General features: G+C 53.3%; 1 protein-coding gene across 1 annotated transcript in view; it reads right to left on the reverse strand.

Moving 5' to 3' along the window:
- Positions 1–19,671, reverse strand: part of LOC148136850 (uncharacterized) — a gene marked incomplete at its 3' end in the record, with an annotated part of 264,129 nt that overhangs the window by 167,159 nt on the left and 77,299 nt on the right. Inside the window, exons 28-32 of the mRNA XM_087982832.1 lie at positions 7,378–7,527; positions 6,398–6,550; positions 3,165–3,308; positions 2,006–2,161; positions 369–521 (exon numbers count right to left, since the gene is read on the reverse strand). Coding sequence (XP_087838958.1) covers positions 369–521; positions 2,006–2,161; positions 3,165–3,308; positions 6,398–6,550; positions 7,378–7,527 — 756 coding nt within the window. The remainder of the gene's footprint in view (positions 1–368; positions 522–2,005; positions 2,162–3,164; positions 3,309–6,397; positions 6,551–7,377; positions 7,528–19,671) is intronic.

Consider the following 19,671-nt stretch of genomic DNA (forward strand, 5'->3'; position numbering starts at 1 on the left):
GGAAATGGGAATGGGGAATACAGAGAGGGTGGCAAATGGGTGTCAGTTTTGTGAGCAGCACCTTCCAATGGGTACAAGCTGATGACGACAGGATTGGGCAGACTGGGGCTGGCTTTCCAATGGGATATAGTAGACTGGGGGAGACTCGCTCCCATTGGGAATGATCCTGAAATGGCTCTGGATGAGCTGGGACCTGGGATGGAGTCTCCTACTGAGAGGGGACACCCTCAAACTGAATACTCCAACTGCAGGGGGCAGGGAGATTGGGTTCCTGGGACAGAGAGGGGTCTCTGCCTCAGACAGATTGTCTCCACCAGGCGTGTGCAGTGTTTGCTAAAGGGGGGGATGGGAGGGTCAGTCATCCTCACCGTGTTTGTGATACCGATGGACACATCTCTTCCCACATCCGGCCTCACAGCACGAGAGCCACAGATCACAGTCATCGTCATTTGTACATTCCTGGCCGTAGTTAACATTGCACATCGGGGTAAGGCGCCTGGCATCTGGGCAGCTCCCATTCTCTGGAGAGCAGAAGGAAAGGGAAAAGACTGGGTTAAAGCTCAGTCAGAGTCTCAGGTTAAACACCTCCGGATGGACAGGATGGAAACTGAGCAAGTCTCTCTCAGTCTACATGGTCCCCAACGATCATACACACAGCAAAGTGTAAAGAATACATCTCTCCTTATTGTTTTAACCTGGAAGGAAAGCTCCCTCTACACTGTCCCCATCAAACACTCCCAGGACAGGGACAGTATGGGATTAGATACAGAGGAAATCTCCCTCTACACTGTCCCCATCAAACACTCCCAGGAGAGGGACAGCATGGGGTAAGATACAGAGGAAATCTCCCTCTACACTGTCCCCATCAAACACTCCCAGGGCAGGGACAGCATGGGGTTAGATACAGAGGAAATCTCCCTCTACACTGTCCCCATCAAACACTCCCAGGACAGGGACAGCATGGGGTAAGATACAGAGGAAATCTCCCTCTACACTGTCCCCATCAAACACTCCCAGGACAGGGACAGCATGGGGTAAGATACAGGAGAAACCTCCCTCTACACTGTCCCCATCAAACACTCCCAGGACAGGGACAGCATGGGGTTAGATACAGAGGAAATCTCCCTCTACATTGACGGCATCAAACATTCCCAGAACAGGGACAGGATGTGGTAAGATACAGAGGAAATCTCCCTCGACACTGTCCCCATCAAACACTCCCAGGACAGGGACAGCATGGGGTAAGATACAGAGGAAATCTCCCTCTACACTGTCCCCATCAAACACTCCCTGGGCAGGGACAGCATGGGGTAAGATACAGAGGAAATCTCCCTCTACACTGTCCCCATCAAACACTCCCAGGAGAGGGACAGCATGGGGTAAGATACAGAGGAAATCTCCCTCTACACTGACCCCATCAAACACTTCCAGGACAGGGACAGCATGGGGTAAGATACAGAGGAAATCTCCCTCTGCACTGACCCCATCAAACACTCCCAGGACAGGGACAGCATGAGGTAAGATACAGAGGAAATCTCCCTCTACACTGACCCCATCAAACACTCCCAGGACAGGGACAGCATGGGGTAAGATACAGAGGAAATCTCCCTCTACACTGTCCCCATCAAACACTCCCAGGAGAGGGACAGCATGGGGTAAGATACAGAGGAAATCTCCCTCTACACTGACCCCATCAAACACTTCCAGGACAGGGACAGCATGGGGTTAGATACAGAGGAAATATCCCTCTACACTGACCCCATCAAACACTTCCAGGACAGGGACAGCATGGGGTTAGATACAGAAGAAACCTCCCTCTACACTGACCTAATCAAACACTCCCAGGAGTGGGACAGCATGGGGTAAGATACAGAGGAAACCTCCCTCTACACTGACCCAATCAAACACTCCCATCACTGGGTTATATTTTGAGGTCATGCTCCCCTATCCAGTGTCCCCCCATAACATCCCCCCACCCCACAACCATCACCAGATGACCCCTCACCTCCTTTGAAGAATCGGAAAACGCATCTTTTTCCACAGCCAGCGTCACAGCACATTTGCCAATGGTCACAGTCAGCATCTGCCTCACACTCATCTCCCAACGTCATGTTACAGACCTTGCCCAGGGTACGGCTGTGTGGGCACTGTGACTCTCCCTCTGTGTGGGCATAGATAATGAGACATTATTCCAGAGCCTGATCTGAGCATACCACCCTCCTTTACAGACACAGGCCTCCAGACTCCTCCAAAGTCAAATCCAGGGACAATAACTCACTGCACCCACCGTCCAACCACCTCCCCATTACCACCCAAAGCCACACCACCTCCTTCTCCATCCCTGGTTAGAGCTGGGCTCACAGACAGTGCTCCATTGCCTCCAGTGCGCTGGCTGAGGGAGCACAAAGGTCCTGGAGATTCGGACAAGGGGAAAGGTCAGGTAGAGTGTGAGTGCTGGAAGGAGACAGAAGTCACTTTAAGAGAAGTCAGCATAGACACAGCAGTGAAAGGCCTCCTCTGTAATCCCACCTCGGTCAGAGCAGAGGGTCACAGGCTTGGCCATTTGCATCACTGTGTGTGTGATACTGCGCGCGTGTGTGTGTCTGTGTGTGATACTGCGCGTGTGTGTGTCAGCGTGTGTGTGTGTGTGTCAGTGTGAGTGTGTGTGTGTGTGCATATGTGAGTGTGTGTGTCTGCATATGTGAGTGTGTGTGTGTGAATAAGTGTGTGTGTGTGTGTGTGTGTGAGAGAGAGACTGCGTGTGTGTGAGACCTCATGTCTCTTTGTGGGTGTGTCTTTGTACGTGTGTGTGTTTGTGTGTGTGTACGTGTCTGTGAGTGACTGTGTGCATGTATCTGTGTACATGTACGCGTGCCTGTCTGTATATATGAGTGTGTGCGTGAGCGTGTGCATGTGTGTGTGGATGTGAGTATGTGTGTGTGTGAGTGCATGTGTGTGAGTGTATATATGAGAGTGTGCGCATGTGTGCGTGTATATAGTGTGTGTATATGTGCGTGTGTGTGTATGTGTCTATCTATATGAGTGTGTGTGTGTGTGTGTGTGTGTATATGTGAGTGTGAGAGTGAGAGGGGGTTTCTCAGTGCAGTGATACCACATTGTCCATGGGAAGACCCTCTGATGGTCTGGCTTCACACTGTCCTTACTGTGCAGTGAGCTGCTGTAAACACATTTCCTTCCGCAGCCCAGGTCGCAGCATTGTTCCCAGCTCCCGCATTCCTCATCTGTCACACACGACACATTCGAATGCCTCTTCACCCGGGACAGATCAGGGCACTCTCCTTCCTCATCTACAACACAACAACAAGGAGATTACAGGAGGAGGGGAAAGGGGGAGATTGGCGGAGGCATGACTGTCAGTGGGTCACTGACGGAGGGTCAGGGCTGAGGGAGCAGGCACTGTTGGAGGGTCAGTGCTGAGGGAGCAGGCACTGTCTGACGGTCAGTGCTGAGGGAGCAGACACTGTCTGACGGTCAGTGCTGAGGGAGCAGGCACTGTCTGAGGGTCAGTGCTGAGGGAGCAGGCAGTGTCTGACGGTCAGTGCTGAGGGAGCAGGCACTGTCAGAGGGTCAGTGCTGAGGGAGCAGACACTGTCTGAGGGTCAGTGCTGAGGGAGCAGACACTGTCTGAGGGTCAGTGCTGAGGGAGCAGGCACTGTCGGAGGGTCAGTGCTGAGGGAGCAGACACTGTCTGAGGGTCAGGGCTGAGGGAGCAGACACTGTCTGACGGTCAGTGCTGAGGGAGCGGGCACTGACGGAGGGTCAGTGCTGAGGGAGCAGGCACTGTCTGAGGGGCAGTGCTGAGGGAGCAGGCACTGACTGAGGGTCAGTGCTGAGGGAGCAGGCACTGTCTGATGGTCAGTGCTGAGGGAGCAGACACTGTCTGAGGGTCAGGGCTGAGGGAGCAGACACTGTCTGAGGGTCAGTGCTGAGGGAGCAGGCACTGTCTGAGGGGCAGTGCTGAGGGAGCAGGCACTGACTGAGGGTCAGGGCTGAGGGAGCAGGCACTGTCGGAGGGTCAGTGCTGAGGGAGCAGGCAATGATCTAGGGTCATGGTTGAGGAAGTGGGCACTGTTGGAGGGTCAGTGCTGAGGGAGCAGGTACTGACGGAGGGTCAGTGCTGAGGGAGCAGGCACTGTCGGAAGGTCAGTGCTGAGGGAGTGGGCACGGACGGAGTGTCAGTGCTGAGGGAGCAGACACTGTCTGAGGGTCAGTGCTGAGAGGGCAGGCACTGTCTGAGGGTCAGTGCTGAGGGAGCAGGCACTGTCTGAGGGTCAGTGCTGAGGGAGCAGACACTTTCTGAGGGTCAGTGCTGAGGGAGCAGGCACTGTCTGAGGGTCAGTGCTGAGGGAGCAGGCACTTTCTGAGGGTCAGTGCTGAGGGAGCAGGCACTGACGGAGGGGCAGTGCTGAGGGAGCAGGCACTGATGGAGGGTCAGTTCTGAGGGAGCGGGCACTGTCTGAGGGTCAGTGCTGAGGGAGCAGGCACTGTCTGAGGATCAGTGCTGAGGGAGCAGGCACTTTCTGAGGGTCAGTGCTGAGGGAGCAGGCACTGACGGAGGGGCAGTGCTGAGGGAGCAGGCACTGTCTGAGGGTCAGTGCTGAGGGAGCAGGCACTGTCGGAGGGTCAGTGCTGAGGGAGCAGGCACTGTCTGAGGGTCAGTGCTGAGGGAGCAGACACTGTCTGAGGGTCAGTGCTGAGGGAGCAGGCACTGTCGGAGGGTCAGTGCTGAGGGAGCAGGCACTGTCTGAGGGTCAGTGCTGAGGGAGCAGGCACTTTCTGAGGGTCAGTGCTGAGGGAGCAGGCACTGACGGAGGGTCAGTGCTGAGGGAGCAGGCACTGATGGAGGGTCAGTTCTGAGGGAGCGGGCACTGTCTGAGGATCAGTGCTGAGGGAGCAGGCACATTCTGAGAGTCAAAACTGAGGGAGCAGGCACTGACGGAGGGGCAGTGCTGAGGGAGCAGGCACTGATGGAGGGTCAGTTCTGAGGGAGCGGGCACTGTCTGAGGATCAGTGCTGAGGGAGCAGACACTGTCTGAGGGTCAGTGCTGAGGGAGCAGGCACTGTCGGAGTGTCAGTGCTGAGGGAGCAGGCACTGTCGGAGAGTCACTGCTGAGGGAGCAGGCACTGTCGGAGGGTCAGTGCTGAGGGAGCAAGCACTGTCGGAGGGTCAGTGCTGAGGGAGCAGGCACTGTCGGAGGGTCAGTGCTGAGGGAGCAGGCACTGTCGGAGGGTCAGTGCTGAGGGAGCAAGCACTGTCAGAGGGTCAGTGCTGAGGGAGCAGGCACTGTCGGAGGGTCAGTGTTGAGGGAGCAGGCACTGTCGGAGGGTCACTGCTGAGGGAGCAGGCACTGTCTGAGGGTCAGTGCTGAGGGAGTGGGCACTGTCTGAGGGTCACTGCTGAGGGAGCAGGCACTGTCTGAGGGTCACTGCTGAGGGAGCAGGCACTGCCTGAGGGTCACTGCTGAGGGAGCAGGCACTGTCGGAGGGTCAGTGCTGGGGTAGAACATTAATATCTTTCTGTCTATCTCTATTTCTCCCTCTCGGTCTCTCTCACCAATTCCATCTTGCTGGAATGAAGAATGAAGAATACCTTTTACACTGTGTTCCTGGATTCCTCTACTCCACGACATGTGAAAATAAAATAGAAATCTAAACCTAAGTCTCGTCTGTGTAACGTCTCGAGTTGTTTGGACTCCTTCATCCTCCGCTACTCTCTGGTTTGAACACACCATCTGTCCAATCATATTTCCCACCAGCCGCTCTCCCAGTCCTTCCATGTCCCTTTCTATGTCCCTCTCTCATTCCTCCGTCATGTCACCCAGAGTCTGTCTGCCTCATTCCTCCCCTCACTCCGTCTCATTCTTCCCTCGCCTCTCTACCTCAATCTCTTCGCTCCCCTCTCTCTCTTTGTTTGCCTCTCCCATTCTCACAGTCCCTCGCTCTCTCTCTCTCTCACACACACACACAGTCTCACACACACACACAGTATCCATCGCTCTCTCTCTCTGTGTCCCATCTTCCCAGTGCCCCCTCCTCTCTCTGTCTCTCTCTCTCTCTGTGTCCCATTCTCCTGGTCCCCTTTGCTCTCTCTCTCTCCCTCTGTCTCTCTCTCCCTCTGTCTCTCTCTCTCTGTCTCTCTCTCCCTGTCTCTCTCTCCCTGTCTCTCTCTGTCTCCCTCTCTCTGGCCCATCTTCCCAGTGCCCCCTCCTGTCTCTCTCTCTCTCTCTCTCTGTGTCCCATTCTCCTGGTCCCCTTTGCTCTCCCTGTCTCACTCTCTCTCTCCCATCTTCCCAGTGCCCCCTCCTCTCTCTGTCACTCTCTCTCTCTCTGTTGCTCTCCACAACATCTCCCTCACAGTGTCATCCCCACAACGTACCATCATCCATGAAGCTGGGGATACAGATATTTCCACATTTGCTCTCACAGCAGCTCTGCCAGGCATCACAGTCTTCATCTCCGCTGCAACGATCTCCGAGTTTCAGGTCACACATGGGCTCCAGGCGGTGGGGAGCAGGACAGGTATCATCACCTGGACAACACAGAGACAGTATGGATACGGTTGTACGGAAACACACAACTCCCTTGGATCTGCTCGAGTGAGACACGAGGGACTCCCACGGCTCTTCCATCACTGACAGACCAGCTCCACAGCCCCGGGATTCAGGAAGCCTCAGGTATTTAGGCAATTCCAGGTGAATCTCCGAATACCACCCGCTCAGATCCCCCTAAGCCGCGGACGCGCGCGCACACACACACACATAGACACACACACACATAGACACACACACACACACACACAAAGACTCACACATGCACTCACGCAGACTTACACACACACGCAGAGACACACACACATAGACACACACACACAAAGACTCACACATGCACTCACGCAGACTCACACACACACACACACACATAGACACACACACAGACACACACACACACACATAGACACACACAAACACACAAAGACTCACACATGCACTCACGCAGACTCACATAGACACACACAAACAGAGACACACACAGACCACACACACACGCAGAGACACACACAGACACATAGACACACACACACACACACAGACACACACATACACACACAGACAGACACACACATAGACACACACACACACAGACACAAAGACTCACACATGCACACACGCAGACTCACACATACACACACACACACCCCACACACACACACACACCCCACACACACACCCACACTCACCCACACACACACCCACACTGATACCCAGACACACACACCCAGCTCCCTGCCCACACTGCCATGTACTGTAATCACCACACCATAGTCTCTGATCTAACAAAGACACACTGATCACTTACGGCTCATGAGGAAACGAGGTACACATCTCTTTCCACAGGTGGCATCGCAGCAGGATGACCAGGCATGGCAGTCAGTGTCATTCTGACACACGTCTCCCAACTTCATCTCACAGAATGGGTCCAAGCGGGTGGAGGCAGGGCACTGGGTCGCTGGAAGGAACAAACTGACAGTCACATCAGGACATATGGAGAGGGTCACACTCCCACAGGACAGGGACAGCATGGGGTTAGATACAGGGTAAAGGTCTCTCTACACCAACCCCCCGATCAAACACTCCCATGGACAGGGACAGCATGGGGTTAGATACAGAGTAAAGGTCTCTCTACACCATCCCCCCGATCAAACACTCCCAGGGACAGGGACAGCATGGGGTTAGATACAGAGTAAAGGTCTCTCTTCACCATCCCCCCGATCAAACACTCCCATGGACAGGGACAGCATGGGGTTAGATACAGAGTAAAGGTCTCTCTACACCATCCCCCCGATCAATCACTCCCACAGGACAGGGGCAGCATGGGGTTAGATACAGAGTAAATCTCCCTCTACACCATCCCCCTGATCAAACACTCCCAGGGACAGGGACAGCATGGGGTTAGATACAGAGTCAAGGTCTCTCCACACCATCCTCCTGATCAAACACTGCCAGGGACAGGGACAGCATGGGGTTAGGTGCAGAGTAAAGCTCCGTCAAGACCATCCCCCGATCAAACACTCCCAGGGACAGGGACAGCATGGGATTAGATACAGAGTAAAGGTCTCCCAACACCATCCCCCAATCAAACACTCCCAAGGACAGGGACAGCATGGGGTTAGATACAGAGTAAAGGTCTCTCTACACCATCCCCCCGATCAAACACTCCCACAGGACAGGGACAGCATGGGGTTCGATACAGAGTAAAGGACTCACTACACCATCCCCCCGATCAAACACTCCCACGCACAGGGACAGCATGGGGTTAGATACAGAGTAAAGCTCCCTCTGCAACTTCCCCCGATCAAACCGTCCCAAGGACAGGGACAGCATGGGGTGAGATACAGAGTAAAGGTCTCCCTACCCCATCCACCAGATCAAACACTCCCAGGGACAGGGACAGCATGGGGTTAGATATAGAGTAAAGGTATCCTACACCATCTCCCCGTTCAAACGCTCCCACAGAACAGGGACAGCATGGGGTTAGATACAGAGTAAAGCTTCCTCTACAACATTCCCCCTCAATCGAACACTCACACAGGACAGGAACAGCATGGGGTTAGATACAGAGTAAAGGTCTCTCTACACCATCCCCCCGATCAAACACTCCCAGGGACAGGGACAGCATGGGGTTAGATACAGAGTAAAGGTCTCTCTACACCTTCCCCCCGATCAAACACTCCCAGGGACAGGGACAGCATGGTGTTAGATACAGGGTAAAGGTCTCTCTACACCAACCCCCCGATCAAACACTCCCATGGACAGGGACAGCATGGGGTTAGATACAGAGTAAAGGTCTCTCTACACCATCCCCCCGATCAAACACTCCCAGGGGGGTTAGATACAGAGTAAAGGTTTCTCTTCACCATCCCCCCGATCAAACACTCCCATGGACAGGGACAGCATGGGGTTAGATACAGAGAAAAGGTCTCCCTACACCAAACTCCCTGATCAAACACTCCCAGGGACAGGGACAGCATGGGGTTAGGTGCAGAGTAAAGCTCCTTCAAGACCATCCCCCCGATCAAACACTCCCAGGGACAGGGACAGCATGGGATTAGATACAGAGTAAAGGTCTCTCTCCACCATCCCCCCGATCAAACACTCCCACGGAGAGGGACAGCATGTGGTTAGATACAGAGTAAAGGTCCCTCTACACCATACCCCTGATCAAACACTCCCAGAGACAGGGACAGCATGGGGTTAGATACAGAGTAAAGGTCCCTCTACACCATACCCCTGATCAAACACTCCCAGGAACAGGGACAGCATGGGGTTAGATACAGAGTAAAGGTCTCTCTCCACCATCCCCCCGATCAAACACTCCCACGGACAGGGACAGCATGTGGTTAGATACAGAGTAAAGGTCCCTCTACACCATACCCCTGATCAAACACTCCCAGAGACAGGGACAGCATGGGGTTAGATACAGAGTAAAGGTCTCTCTATACCATCCCCCCGATCAAACACTCCCAGGAACAGGGACAGCATGGGGTTAGATACAGAGTAAAGGTCTCTCTACACCATCCCCCCGATCAAACACTCCCACGGACAGGGACAGCATGGGGTTCGATACAGAGTAAACGACTCACTACACCATTCCCCGATCAAACACTCCCAGGGACAGGGACAGCATGGGGTTAGATACAGAGTAAATGTCTCTCTCCACCATCCCCCCGATCAAACACTCCCACGGACAGGGACAGCATGTGGTTAGATACAGAGTAAAGGTCCCTCTACACCATACCCCTGATCAAACACTCCCAGAGACAGGGACAGCATGCGGTTAGATACAGAGTAAAGGTCTCCCAACACCATCCCCCAATCAAACACTCCCAGGGACAGGGACAGCATGGGGTTAGATACAGAGTAAAGGTCTCTCTACACCTTCCCCCCGATCAAACACTCCCAGGGACAGGGACAGCATGGGGTTAGATACAGAGTAAAGGTCTCTCTACACCTTCCCCCCAATCAAACACTCCCAGGGACAGGGACAGCATGGGGTTAGATACAGAGTAAAGGTCTCTCTACACCATCCCCCCGATCAAACACTCCCAGGAACAGGGACAGCATGGGGTTAGATACAGAGTAAAGGTCTCTCTACACCATCCCCCCGATCAAACACTCCCACGGACAGGGACAGCATGGGGTTCGATACAGAGTAAAGGTCTCCCAACACCGTCCCCCCGATCAAACACTCCCATGGACAGGGACAGCATGGGGTTAGATACAGAGTAAAGGTCCCTCTGCAACTTCCCCCGAACAAACACTCCCAGGGACAGGGACAGCATGGGGTGAGATACAGAGTAAAGCTCCCTCTACACTATCTCCCCGATCAAACCGTCCCAGGGACAGGGACAGCATGGGGTGAGATACAGAGTAAAGGTCTCCCTACACCATCCCCCCGATCAAACACTCCCAGGGACAGGGACAGCATTGGGTTAGATACAGAGTAAAGCTTCCTCTACAACATTCCCCCTCAATCAAACACTCCCAGGGAAAGGGACAGCATGGGGTTAGATACAGAGTAAAGCTTCCTCTACAACATTCCCCCTCAATCAAACACTCCCAGAGACAGGGACAGCATGGGGTTAGATACAGAGTAAAGCTTCCTCTACAACATTCCCCCTCAATCAAACACTCCCACAGGACAGGAACAGCATGGGGTTAGATGCAGAGTAAAGGTCTCTCTACACCATCCCCCCGATCAAACACTCCCAGGGACAGGGACAGCATGGGGTTAGATACAGAGTAAAGGTCTCTCTACACCTTCCCCCCGATCAAACACTCCCAGGGACAGGGACAGCATGGGGTTAGATACAGAGTAAAGGTCTCACTACTGAAACTTTATTGCTGGAACAGCACAGCAGGTCAGGCAGCATCTAGGGAACAGAAGATTCGACGTTTCGGGCACATGCCCTTCTTCAGGAAAAGGTCTCACTACACCAACCCCCCGATCAAACACTCCCAGGGACAGGGACAGCATGGGGTTAGATACAGATTAAAGGTCTCTCGACACCAACCCCCCGATCAATCACTCCCAGGGACAGGGAGAGCATGGGGTTAGATCCAGAGTAAAGGTCTCTCTACACCATCCCCCCGATCAAACACTCCAAGGGACAGGGACAGCATGGGGTTAGATACAGAGTCAAGGTCTCTCTACACCAACCCCCACGATCAAACACTCCCAGGGACAGGGACAGCATGGGGTTAGATACAGAGTAAATGTCTCTCGACACCATCCCCCCGATCAAACACTCCCACAGGACAGGGATAGCATGGGGTCAGATACAGAGTAAAGGTCTCTCTACACCATCCTCCCGATCAAACACTCCCACAGGACAGGGACAGCATGGGGTTAGATACAGATTAAAGGTCTCTCAACACCATTCCCCCGACCAAACACTCCCAGGGACCGGGACAGCATGGGGTTAGATACAGAGTAAAGGTCTCTCTACACCATCCCCCCGATCAAACACTCCCAGGGACAGGGACAGCATGGCTTAGATACAGAGTAAAGGTCTCCCTCCACCATCTCCCCGATCAAATACATCCACAGGACACGGACAGCATTGGGTTAGATACAGAGTAAAGGTCTCTCTACACCATCTCCCCGATCAAACACTCCCAGGGACAGGGACAGCATGGGGTTAGATACAGAGTAAAGGTCTCCCTACACCATCTCCCCGATCAAACACTCCCAGGGACAGGGACAGCATTGGGTTAGATACAGAGTAAAGGTCTCCCTACACCATCTCCCCGATCAAACACTCCCAGGGACAGGGACAGCATGGGGTTAGATACAGAGTAAAGGTCTCTCTACACCATCCCCCCGATCAAACACTCCCAGGGACAGGGACAGCATGGGGTTAGATACAGAGTAAAGGTCTCTCTACACCATCCCCCCGATCTAACACTCCCAGGGACAGGGACAGCATGGGGTTAGATACAGTGTAAAGGTCTCCCGACACCATCCACCCGATCAAACACTCCCAGGGACAGGGACAGCATGGGGTTCGATACAGAGTAAAGGTCTCTCTACACCATCCACCCGATCAAACACTCCCAGTGACAGGGACAGCATGGGGTTAGATGCAGAGTAAAGGTCTCTCTACACCATCCCCCCGATCAAACATTCCCAGGGACTGGGACAGCATGTGGTTAGATACAGAGTAAAGGTCTCCCTACACCATCCCCCCGATCAAACACTCCCAGGAACAGGGACAGCATGGGGTTAGATACAGAGTAAAGGTCTCTCTACACCATCCCCCCGATCAAACACTCCCAGAGACAGGGACAGCATGGGGTTAGATACAGCTCCCTGTACACCATCCCCCCGATCAAACACTCCCACAGGACAGGTACAGCATGGGGTTAGATACAGAGTAAAGGTCTCTCTACAACATCCCCGATCAAACACTCCCAGGGACAGGTACAGCATGGGGTTAGATACAGAGGAAAGGACTCTCTACACCATTCCCCCATCAAACACTCCGAGGGACAGGGACAGCATGGGGTGAGATACAGAGTAAAGCTTCCTCTACAACATTCCCCCTCAATCAAACACTCCCAGGGACAGGGACAGCATGGGGTTAGATACAGAGTAAAGGTCTCTCTACACCATCCTCCCGATCAAACACTCCCACGGACAGGGACAGCATGTGGTTAGATACAGAGTAAAGGTCCCTCTACACCTTCCCCCCGATCAAACACTCCCACGGACAGGGACAGCATGGGGTTAGATACAGAGTAAAGGTCCCTCTACACCTTCCCCCCGATCAAACACTCCCAGGGACAGGGACAGCATGTGGTTAGATACACAGTAAAGGTCTCTCTACACCATACCCCTGATCAAACACTCCCAGAGACAGGGACAGCATGGGGTTAGATACAGAGTAAAGGTCTCCCAACACCATCCCCCAATCAAACACTCCCAAGGACAGGGACAGCATGGGGTTAGATACAGAGTAAAGGTCTCTCTACACCATCCCCCCGATCAAACACTCCCAGGAACAGGGACAGCATGGGGTTAGATACAGAGTAAAGGTCTCTCTACACCATCCCCCCGATCAAACACTCCCACGGACAGGGACAGCATGGGGTTCGATACAGAGTAAAGGACTCACTACACCATCCCCCCGATCAAACACTCCCACGCACAGGGACAGCATGGGGTTAGATACAGAGTAAAGCTCCCTCTGCAACTTCCCCCGATCAAACACTCCCAGGGACAGGGACAGCATGGGGTGAGATACAGAGTAAAGCTCCCTCGACACTATCTCCCCGATCAAACCGTCCCAGGGACAGGGACAGCATGGGGTGAGATACAGAGTAAAGGTCTCCCTACCCGATCCACCAGATCAAACACTCGCAGGGACAGGGACAGCATGGGGTTAGATATAGAGTAAAGGTATCCTACACCATCTCCCCGTTCAAACGCTCCCACAGGACAGGGACAGCATGGGGTTAGATACCGAGTAAAGCTTCCTCTACAACATTCCCCCTCAATCAAACACTCCCACAGGACAGGAACAGCATGGGGTTAGATACAGAGTAAAGGTCTCTCTACACCATCCCCCCGATCAAACACTCCCAGGGACAGGGACAGCATGGGGTTAGATACAGAGTAAAGGTCTCTCTACACCTTCCCCCCGATCAAACACTCCCAGGGACAGGGACAGCATGGGGTTAGATACAGGGTAAAGGTCTCTCTACACCAACCCCCCGATCAAACACTCCCATGGACAGGGACAGCATGGGTTTAGATACAGAGTAAAGGTCTCTCTACACCATCCCCCCGATCAAACACTCCCAGGGGGGTTAGATACAGAGTAAAGGTCTCTCTTCACCATCCCCCCGATCAAACACTCCCATGGACAGGGACAGCATGGGGTTAGATACAGAGTAAAGGTCTCTCTACACCATCCCCCGATCAAACACTCCCAGGGGGGTTAGATACAGAGTAAAGGTCTCTCTTCACCATCCCCCCGATCAAACACTCCCATGGACAGGGACAGCATGGGGTTAGATACAGAGTAAAGGTCTCCCTACACCAAACTCCCTGATCAAACACTCCCAGGGACAGGGACAGCATGGGGTTAGGTGCAGAGTAAAGCTCCTTCAAGACCATCCCCCCGATCAAACACTCCCAGGGACAGGGACAGCATGGGATTAGATACAGAGTAAAGATCTCTCTCCACCATCCCCCCGATCAAACACTCCCACGGACAGGGATAGCATGTGGTTAGATACAGAGTAAAGGTCCCTCTACACCATACCCCTGATCAAACACTCCCAGAGACAGGGACAGCATGGGGTTAGATACAGAGTAAAGGTCCCTCTACACCATACCCCTGATCAAACACTCCCAGGGACAGGGACAGCATGGGGTTAGATACAGAGTAAAGGTCTCTCTATCCCATCCCCCCGATCAAACACTCCCAGGAACAGGGACAGCATGGGGTTAGATACAGAATAAAGGTCTCTCTACACCATCCCCCCCGATCAAACACTCCCACGGACAGGGACAACATGGGGTTCGATACAGAGTAAAGGACTCACTACACCATTCCCCGATCAAACACTCCCACAGGACAGGGACAGCATGTGGTTAGATACAGAGTAAAGGACCCTCTACACCATACCCCTGATCAAACACTCCCAGAGACAGGGACAGCATGGGGTTAGATACAGAGTAAAGGTCTCCCAACACCGTCCCCCAATCAAACACTCCCAGGGACAGGGACAGCATGGGGTTAGATACAGAGTAAAGGTCTCTCTACACCATCCCCCCGATCAAACACTCCCAGGGACAGGGACAGCATGGGATTAGATACAGAGTAAAGGTCTCTCTCCACCATCCCCCCGATCAAACACTCCCACGGACAGGGACAGCATGTGGTTAGATACAGAGTAAAGGTCCCTCTACACCATACCCCTGATCAAACACTCCCAGAGACAGGGACAGCATGGGGTTAGATACAGAGTAAAGGTCTCCCAACACCGTCCCCCAATCAAACGTCCCACGGACAGGGACAGCATGGGGTTAGATACAGAGTAAAGGTCTCTCTACACCATTCCCCCCGATCAAACACTCCCAGGAACAGGGACAGCATGTGGTTAGATACAGAGTAAAGGTCTCTCTACACCATCCCCCTGATCAAACACTCCCAGGGACAGGGACAGCATGGGGTTAGATACAGAGTAAAGGTCTCTCTACACCATCCCCCCGATCAAACACTCCCACGGACAGGGACAGCATGGGGTTCGATACAGAGTAAAGGTCTCCCAACACCGTCCCCCCGATCAAACACTCCCATGGACAGGGACAGCATGGGGTTAGGTACAGAGTAAAGGTCCCTCTGCAACTTCCCCCGATCAAACACTCCCAGGGACAGGGACAGCATGGGGTGAGATACAGAGTAAAGCTCCCTCTACACTATCTCCCCGATCAAACCGTCCCAGGGACAGGGACAGCATGGGGTGAGATACAGAGTAAAGGTCTCCCTACACCATCCACCAGATCAAACACTCCCAGGGACAGGGACAGCATGGGGTTAGATATAGAGTAAAGGTCTCTCTACACCATCCCCCCGATCAAACAGTCCCAGGGACAGGGACAGCATTGGGTTAGATATAGAGTAAAGGTATCCTACACTATCTCCCCGTTCAAACGCTCCCACAGGACAGGGACAGCATGGGGTTAGATACAGAGTAAAGCTTCCTCTACAACATTCCCCCTCAATCAAACACTCCCAGGGACAGGGACAGCATGGGGTTAGATACAGAGTAAAGCTTCCTCTACAACATTCCCCCTCAATCAAACACTCCCACAGGACAGGAACAGCATGGGGTTAGATGCAGAGTAAAGGTCTCTCTACACCATCCCCCCGATCAAACACTCCCAGGGACAGGGACAGCATGGGGTTAGATACAGAGTAAAGGTCTCTCTACACCTTCCCCCCGATCAAACACTCCCAGGGACAGGGACAGCATGGGGTTAGATACAGAGTAAAGGTCTCACTACTGAAACTTTATTGCTGGAACAGCACAGCAGGTCAGGCAGCATCTAGGGAACAGAAGATTCGACGTTTCGGGCACATGCCCTTCTTCAGGAAAAGGTCTCACTACACCAACCCCCCGATCAAACACTCCCAGGGACAGGGACAGCATGGGGTTAGATACAGATTAAAGGTCTCTCGACACCAACCCCCCGATCAATCACTCCCAGGGACAGGGAGAGCATGGGGTTAGATCCAGAGTAAAGGTCTCTCTACACCATCCCCCCGCTCAAACACTCCAAGGGACAGGGACAGCATGGGGTTAGATACAGAGTCAAGGTCTCTCTACACCAACCCCCACGATCAAACACTCCCAGGGACAGGGACAGCATGGGGTTAGATACAGAGTAAATGTCTCTCGACACCATCCCCCCGATCAAACACTCCCACAGGACAGGGATAGCATGGGGTCAGATACAGAGTAAAGGTCTCTCTACACCATCCTCCCGATCAAACACTCCCACAGGACAGGGACAGCATGGGGTGAGATACAGATTAAAGGTCTCTCAACACCATCCCCCCGACCAAACACTCCCAGGGACCGGGACAGCATGGGGTTAGATACAGAGTAAAGGTCTCTCTACACCATCCCCCCGATCAAACACTCCCAGGGACAGGGACAGCATGGGTTAGATACAGAGTAAAGGTCTCCCTCCACCATCTCCCCGATCAAATACATCCACAGGACACGGACAGCATTGGGTTAGATACAGAGTAAAGGTCTCTCTACACCATCTCCCCGATCAAACACTCCCAGGGACAGGGACAGCATGGGGTTAGATACAGAGTAAAGGTCTCCCTACACCATCTCCCCGATCAAACACTCCCAGGGACAGGAACAGCATTGGGTTAGATACAGAGTAAAGGTCTCTCTACACCATCTCCCCGATCAAACACTCCCACAGGACAGGGACAGCATGGGGTTAGATACAGAGTAAAGGTCTCCCTACACCATCTCCCCGATCAAACACTCCCAGGGACAGGGACAGCATGGGGTTAGATACAGAGTAAAGGTCTCTCTACACCATCCCCCCGATCAAACACTCCCAGGGACAGGGACAGCATGGGGTTAGATACAGAGTAAAGGTCTCTCTATACCATCCCCCCGATCAAACACTCCCAGGAACAGGGAGAGCATGGGGTTAGATACAGAATAAAGGTCTCTCTACACCATCCCCCCGATCAAACACTCCCAGGACAGGGACAGCATGGGATTAGATACAGAGTAAAGGTCTCTCTACACCATCCCCCCGATCAAACACTCCCAGGGACAGGGACAGCATGGGGTTAGATACAGAGTAAAGGTCTCTCTATAACATCCCCCCGATCAAACACTCCCAGGAACAGGGAGAGCATGGGGTTAGATACAGAATAAAGGTCTCTCTACACCATCCCCCCGATCAAACACTCCCACGGACAGGGACAGCATGTGGTTCGATACAGAGTAAAGGTCCCTCTACACCATACCCCTGATCAAACACTCCCAGAGACAGGGACAGCATGGGGTTAGATACAGAGTAAAGGTCTCCCAACACCGTCCCCCAATCAAACACTCCCACGGACAGGGACAGCATGGGGTTAGATACAGAGTAAAGGTCACTCTACACCATTCCCCCCGATCAAACACTCCCAGGAACAGGGACAGCATGTGGTTAGATACAGAGTAAAGGTCTCTCTACACCATCCCCCTGATCAAACACTCCCAGGGACAGGGACAGCATGGGGTTAGATACAGAGTAAAGGTCTCTCTACACCATCCCCCCGATCAAACACTCCCACGGACAGGGACAGCATGGGGTTCGATACAGAGTAATGGTCTCCCAACACCGTCCCCCCGATCAAACACTCCCATGGACAGGGACAGCATGGGGTTAGATACAGAGTAAAGGTCCCTCTGCAACTTCCCCCGATCAAACACTCCCAGGGACAGGGACAGCATGGGGTGAGATACAGAGTAAAGCTCCCTCTACACTATCTCCCCGATCAAACCGTCCCAGGGACAGGGACAGCATGGGGTTAGATACAGAGTAAAGGTCTCCCTACACCATCCACCAGATCAAACACTCCCAGGGACAGGGACAGCATGGGGTTAGATATAGAGTAAAGGTCTCTCTACACCATCCCCCCGATCAAACAGTCCCAGGGACAGGGACAGCATTGGGTTAGATATAGAGTAAAGGTATCCTACACTATCTCCCCGTTCAAACGCTCCCACACGACATGGACAGCATGGGGTTAGATACAGAGTAAAGCTTCCTCTACAACATACCCCCTCAATCAAACACTCCCAGGGACAGGGACAGCATGGGGTTAGATACAGAGTAAAGCTTCCTCTACAACATTCCCCCTCAATCAAACACTCCCACAGGACAGGAACAGCATGGGGTTAGATGCAGAGTAAAGGTCTCTCTACACCATCCCCCCGATCAAACACTCCCAGGGACAGGGACAGCATGGGGTTAGATACAGAGTAAAGGTCTCTCTACACCTTCCCCCCGATCAAACACTCCCAGGGACAGGGACAGCATGGGGTTAGATACAGAGAAAAGGTCTCACTACTGAAACTTTATTGCTGGAACAGCACAGCAGGTCAGGCAGCATCTAGGGAACAGAAGATTCGACGTTTCGGGCACATGCCCTTCTTCAGGAAAAGGTCTCACTACACCAACCCCCCGATCAAACACTCCCAGGGACAGGGACAGCATGGGGTTAGATACAGATTAAAGGTCTCTCGACACCAACCCCCCGATCAATCACTCCCAGGGACAGGGAGAGCATGGGGTTAGATCCAGAGTAAAGGTCTCTCTACACCATCCCCCCGCTCAAACACTCCAAGGGACAGGGACAGCATGGGGTCAGACACAGAGTCAAGGTCTCTCTACACCAACCCCCACGATCAAACACTCCCAGGGACAGGGACAGCATGGGGTTAGATACAGAGTAAATGTCTCTCTACACCATCCCCCCGATCAAACACTCCCACAGGACAGGGATAGCATGGGGTCAGATACAGAGTAAAGGTCTCTCTACACCATCCTCCCGATCAAACACTCCCACAGGACAGGGACAGCATGGGGTGAGATACAGATTAAAGGTCTCTCAACACCATCCCCCCGACCAAACACTCCCAGGGACCGGGACAGCATGGGGTGAGATACAGAGTAAAGGTCTCTCTACACCATCCCCCCGATCAAACACTCCCAGGGACAGGGACAGCATGGGTTAGATACAGAGTAAAGGTCTCCCTCCACCATCTCCCCGATCAAATACATCCACAGGACACGGACAGCATTGGGTTAGATACAGAGTAAAGGTCTCTCTACACCATCTCCCCGATCAAACACTCCCAGGGACAGGGACAGCATGGGGTTAGATACAGAGTAAAGGTCTCTCTACACCTTCCCCCCGATCAAACACTCCCAGGGACAGGGACAGCATGGGGTTAGATACAGGGTAAAGGTCTCTCTACACCAACCCCCCGATCAAACACTCCCATGGACAGGGACAGCATGGGTTTAGATACAGAGTAAAGGTCTCTCTAC

Source organism: Chiloscyllium plagiosum, unplaced genomic scaffold (assembly GCF_037043375.1).
Source record: "Chiloscyllium plagiosum isolate Xiang-an unplaced genomic scaffold, Cpla_swu_hap1 HiC_scaffold_44, whole genome shotgun sequence".
Lineage (NCBI taxonomy): Eukaryota > Metazoa > Chordata > Chondrichthyes > Orectolobiformes > Hemiscylliidae > Chiloscyllium > Chiloscyllium plagiosum.